At 39.2% G+C, this 6198-nt stretch overlaps 2 protein-coding genes across 6 annotated transcripts in view; both read left to right on the forward strand.

Annotated features, from left to right (window-relative positions):
- SPAST (spastin) overlaps positions 1-4999 on the forward strand; it is a gene marked incomplete at its 5' end in the record, with an annotated part of 33098 nt that extends 28099 nt beyond the window's left edge. For 4 of the 5 annotated variants that reach the window (XM_081187143.1, XM_081187145.1, XM_081187144.1 and 1 more), the window contains one exon: positions 998-4999. In XM_081187143.1, the coding sequence (XP_081043269.1) occupies positions 998-1120 (123 nt within the window). In that variant the 3' untranslated portion in view covers positions 1121-4999. The remainder of the gene's footprint in view (positions 1-997) is intronic. The other variant, XR_014006164.1, reaches the window with a different exon arrangement.
- Positions 1-6198, forward strand: part of LOC308583798 (uncharacterized protein) — a 133794-nt gene that overhangs the window by 100814 nt on the left and 26782 nt on the right. The window lies entirely within an intron of this gene.

A 6198-nucleotide genomic window follows, 5' to 3' on the forward strand; every position in this document is an offset into this window, starting at 1 on the left:
GCATGTTCCTTAAGTGTAAAGGCAGCATTTACACCCACCCCAGCACTGGAGTGGGGAGAAATTATGCCTCCTCCCCCTTACCTCTGAACTTAGCAGTATAGTGTTAGACACACTGTGTGTGTGTGTGTGTGTGTGTGTGTGTGTGTGTGTGTGAGAGAGAGAGAGAGAGAGAGAGAGAGAGAGAGAGAGAGTTGTTTGCCCACATGTCTGGGGGAGGTTTGTGACAAGTGGGGGGGGGGTCATAGAGGCCCTTATGTTTTTCTCTTTTGTGCTTTTTGCCCCATCAACTTTTGTCCTGCTCTCCATTGAAATGAGGCTCTGGATGGTTGGTTATGTTGAAATCAAGTACTCGGGTTGAAAGCAGCTCTCCATCTTGGCTTTAGGATTTATAGCCTCCTAGTCAGTACAGTGGTACCTCGGGTTACATACGCTTCAGGTTACATACGCTTCAGGTTACAGACTCCGCTAACCCGGTAGTACCTCGGGTTAAGAACTTTGCTTCAGGATGAGAACAGAAATCGTGCGGTGGCGGCACGGCAGCAGCGGGAGGCCCCATTAGCTAAAGTGGTGCTTCAGGTTAAGAACGGACCTCCGGAACAAATCAAGTACGTAACCAGAGGTACCACTGTACTTAAACACCGCAGGCCAAGGATTCAAGTCCCAAAATGTATTTCTGTACTGTTTAAAACACAGCCAAGACTATAAGGCTGAAAGTTAAAAATGTTCATGCTAAGCAAATACTTTTTAGTGAGAGGAAATAATTCATGGCCTGTGATTTTGACTGGACTTCTGTTCTCATGTATTAACAACACCTGGAATTAAGGTAGGATTAATTTTGTTCTGCCTGTTACTGATACTTTTCCCTATGATCCTGACTTTTGTAAGTTTAATAGCTAAATGAGCATATTTGATATTCTGATTCAGTTCAGTCCAAAATGCAACTTAGAAAGCAAGCATCACCAAGGTGGTTAATGTAAAAAACTTTCTTTGCTTCTAGATGAGAAATATCAAATTGTCAGACTTCACTGAGTCCTTGAAGAAAATAAAACGCAGTCTCAGCCCACAGACCCTGGAAGCTTATATTCGCTGGAACAAGGACTTTGGAGACACAACAGTTTAATATGCATCTTTGTCAAAGGAAGGGAAGAATGTTGCCAGCAAGGGACGGTTGATGCAAACTGCTGCTGGAATGTGACCAGAGTTTACAAGACTTTATAGAACTCTAAATATCTGCACTAAAACAGGGAACTGACTTAAGGAAAAAACGAATAGAAATAGGTTGATCAACATCTCATAAATCTTAACATCTGGATTTACAGAACCCAGGGCGCTGTAAGATAGAGCACAGTAATATGACACAGGGGAAGAACTCTAGCAATTGAACAATGGTAGGAAATGTAATTTGTATATTTTGTTGATGAAGTATTTCAGTAGGATTCTCAGTTGGGAAAACCCTTTTTTAATTTGCTCATGACATTTGCTTTTGCTTTGTTCTTGTAAACTACTAATTGTAAGAGTATGATTCATTCTCTTTTTTCTTTTTTTTTACCTATGTATCAATAATGTGCCAAATAAAAACACTTCATATGCATCAGGAAGGACAGCATTGTGAATACTGGGACACAAAGAAACTGGTCTGCCGCTCTTCATTCTCTTGGAGTTCTACAGTCATAAAACAGCCTAGGAAGCTTTCTTTCACAGAACAGCACTGACCATTTCAACCAAATGAAACTCTGAATGGATTAAAGTTACCAGTCTTACGACATTCACTTCCTGCAGTGTCTCTCTAATGTATTTATATAAACTTTCTGTGGTAGGATACTTGTTTCTATACTGTTGTCTCTTAGACCAAGAGTAAGGATAAAAGGACCGCAGTATTTCTCTTTGGTGTTAAATTTCATATTTACAGTGAAAGAAACCCAAAGAAGGTTCTTCTTGGGTAATTTTATAATCTTCTGGTAATCGTGGTCTTGGTTACTTCTTTAATTGCATTAGACTTTTTATATCCTTCATGTGTTTGGTTTGTAGAGGCACAGCTGACTTTAAAAAGGACACTAAATGTAAGAAGAAAATTTCCATCTTTGATACATTGATGGAAGTTGTCAAGAGGATGGAAAATTAGAAGAAACAAAGAAAATTCTGTTGAGAATAAATGTATGCATATCTTCTCAGTGTTTAAAATTATGCTTTCTAGTTCTAGGGAAGATTTAATTTGACCATATTGATTTGAAATGGGACTGTCAAAATTCTTTTGAGAAAATTTAACTCTTTGCCATGGAAGTAAAAAACAAAACCGATTGATCTTGAACTGAGGAGCTTTGAGCACTTCTACATAGCTTTCTTTATCTATTACAAGCTATCAGCGTTGATAGCATGCTAAAAGTGCAATGCCATGCTAGTTGCGCACATGAAAATCTAAATAGTTCTAAGACCTATAGTGGTTGCTAAAAACAAACAAGATTTGTTAAGGCACTGCAACTGGATATTTCACTATAATGGCTGGTATCTTCATTAGTGTCCGAAGCTTCAGAGTAAACTAATTGTGAACAGCCTCTGGAAGCTGGAAAAAAAACTTGATATTTCCTCACACTTCGATGCCTTCAATGTCCTTCTAGTTTGTTTGTAATCTTTAAGTTTCTTTGCACTGACAGTTCAATGTGGGTGGCATTACTTGCTGTTTGGGCTAAAATTTGTCATGCGTATTTAGCTAGGGACCATTGAGTATCATTTCTTGATACATAACTAATCACAGATCTCCTTTCCTTTCTTGGTCTCTGAAATAAAGTCAAGGCCACTTCCCTGTATGGTCTGAAGGTAGAAATATTGTGCAGTGCCCCTCATTGCATGAATAGTAAAGTAGGCCCTATGTGGTAGTACAAGTTGACTGCCTACATGGACAGAAAAGTCATTATTTTTGAATAGATACCATGAGCTATTTATTAGACGATGGATAAATTTATGCGTGACATACACCATGTTTTCATTGTGAGGAAACACTGATGTGATTATGACATGATTGTGTGTAAAGTGGTTCCAGTTGTATTCTATCTTACGTACAGTAAGCTAATATAATAGTTTTAACTTTTTGGAAAGATCTTACTTGTATAAGTTGGATGACCCTGTCATGAATTCCCAATGTTTTCCTTGAGCATTGAGCTTTTATATTTTGATTCACCTTCCTAACTGAATATTGTGGTTAGGAAACCTGAATAAGATAAACAAGTAGAAAAGCTTTGTTAAAAGCTCAAAATAGTTCATGTCTTGAAAATGTATGTGGTGATCCTAGTCACTGATTAGTTATAACTTAAGGCTGAAATTATTTGCTTTAAGCTTACTAACTACATGGGACTAAGAACCCCTGAGTTCAGGCTTACATCCAGTCTGGCTAATTCTAGAGCAAGCAATTTTATGTAGGCAGGAGTGTGAAGGACTCGTTGCTGCTTGAGAAATTGCCCTCTAAAGGCAATATTCAGGAAATGTGTTGAAGAATTTTCGTGCTGTTTGAACCTAGCAATACTTAGTGCTCTAGATGCATTAAATTCTGAATGAGTCAACTGAATGTGAAGACTTCAGCAGCAGCAGCTTACTTGAACAAAATACAACTCTCTATCCTAGTGTTCCTTATGCCCTTTTGTGCTCTGTAATAGTTTTGATCGTTCTATGTATTTCCAGTTGTTCCACAGGAATTACAAATGTTTTAGTTTGGTTTTCTTGTGTTTTTTCCATTGGTGGGAATGGCAAGTCTTTCACTCTTGTACTCAAGTTTGGTGTTGTTTTTTATTTAAAGATTATCCACAGTTCAGTTAAACAAATTAACTCTTAACACATACCAAATTCAAAATGGGGCGGGGGAACACAACTGTGTGGTGCAACTAGTGGTTACCTAATGGTGTAGCTTTTACACTAATTTTGTACTACCTTAAGACAAATGTGGACATGACTAATGCAGTTTCATTCACCCTATAGGGTGATAGCCAATGTTAACCATTACTTAGAGGAGATATATTAAAATAAATGAACTGAATTAAAGTCCACTGATTTTAATGGGTCTACTCTATCACCCATATTTCAGTAATATGATTTGGTCCTTTGCTTGTTGTCAGGTGTCTTAAGTAGTTGCTAAATTCATATGTATTCTAGCATAGACCTTAAGCCATTAGAGAAAACCTGGTGATAACTCGAGTTGAGTCCAAGATAATGACTAGATTTTTCTATTGGTACATACTGCAATATTGTATGTGACCATTTGAGGTATCATTTGTTATAGTACTGGAGCCCTAGGCAGCTGAAAGGAAACTACAATAAAGTATTAGACTTTCCATCTAACAGATGCATTATGCTAGTCATAGCAAAGAACAACATTTGTATATGTATATGTAGATTACATTGACTTGTTTCCTGAAAATGCTATTAGGCAGCTGTCACCTTTTCTGTCATTGAGGGATTTTCTAAAGTAGCATCCTTTAAGAAGGACCATGAGATAAAAATAGCTGTTTTGAATTTAAAACCAAAAGTGCTGTCAAAACCAGCAGCACTGTTCATACTGAGCAGTTTCAAAGCTGTGGAAAGACTACGTTATGTTTCCTCAATGAGAATTCTCAGATGGCTTCTCCCCACCCCCAACTTCTTTTTTTGAATATTGGACATAGTTATTCAGTATTAAGATATGAAACCTTAATGGGGAAATGTGTAAAAGCATGAAAAATGTTCACATTGGATTGATAAGTTTGATTTTCCTTGATAACATGTTGCAATTTGTCTTCATGTACAGTTTTAGTACTTTCCTAGGTCCAGATTCATGCCTTTCAGATCTGTTGCCTGTGCTGTTAATATTTCTCATGTGAAAGATGATCATGGAAAGTTTTTGAAGATTATTTCCATTTGGTTTCTCTGAAACAGTACTAAAAATAATGTAAGTTCTAATGAAATAAAATGTGTAAAACAACATTTTTAATTTTTATTACCTCAATTTGTTAAGATTCTAAATAAAAAATTAAAACAATAATTTGATTTTTTGTCAAGTGATTAATAAATCAAATGCTGAAAGCAAGCCCCTGTCGCATGCAACATGTAGATAAATTTAAACTAATACATTTCATCTGGTAGAACAAAGGTAACACTGCTGTAAATATTTTCATCTAAGTATTTTATCAACCTAACCACGTTTTCCAGGTAACTTTTGCCATTATGAAGTTCCCCTACCATAATCTCTTGGTCAGCCTATTGGCCTAATCAGCATCTTCCTCAGCCCATGTATCCAGACCAGGATGGGGGTGAGAACTGCACCCTTTGTGTGGTGTAGTGGAGAGGGCCTTATTTTCATCTCCATCATGCTCAGCGGGGTCAGGGTGGGGAGGTTTAAAACTCCCTGCCCTAACACCAGGAAGAACTCCCTCCCAATGTCTGGATTGTAAAGAAAACGTGAACCTTCCCTGCTGCTCAGCAAAGGTGTGGGAGGGCACAATTTTCTTCCCACCCTAGTTGGAGGGGAGGGTTAAATCCAATTTCCACCCCATTGCTCTGCACTAGGCATTACTAATAGAAAGAAAACTGATACCACCTCTCCGTGTAGGAACAATGTAGGTTTAGACCTTCCTGGAGAGAGTGCAGCGCAATGGGATGCAAGAGTTTGCACAGCTCAGCGGAAAGTGGGAGCAATGCGTGGCCCCATTGAGTGTTGCAATGATGTCCTTGGGCTGAAAGAGTTCCTAGCCTGCTCTCGGTGGTTGAGAGCACAATATTTGTTCCTAGTTCTACAGCAGAGAGCATAATCATAGCAAGAATCTAAATGTGCTTGTGGCACTTGTACCAGTAGATTTAACACTGACTTGGAACATTGCGCTCTTCTCTGCGGTCGTCTACAAGGCGAGGGATACAACAGGGGTAAACCTGATGCATATTGATGATGAATAAATAACCGAACACATTGGAAGAGAGACGGTGTGTAAAAGCCAGGGAAGGTTTCCCCCGTGATCCGTTTCTGACAGCGACCGGCTGCCTAAAAGCGCACAGCTCCTCCTCCGCGTGGGCGAACGACGCTGCGGCAACGCTACCGGCTTTACCAGAGTTTACCCGTTGCTTCATTCAGAGCTGGCGCATGCGCAGCTGCCTTCCGCCCTCTTTTCTCTCTCTCTCGCCCCGCCCTGCCTGCCACAACGCTAACTAAGGCACCGCGGCATCTTGAGGAGGCAGCGCCGG

Source organism: Podarcis bocagei (assembly GCF_964188305.1).
Source record: "Podarcis bocagei genome assembly, chromosome: 3".
Classification (NCBI taxonomy): domain Eukaryota; kingdom Metazoa; phylum Chordata; class Lepidosauria; order Squamata; family Lacertidae; genus Podarcis; species Podarcis bocagei.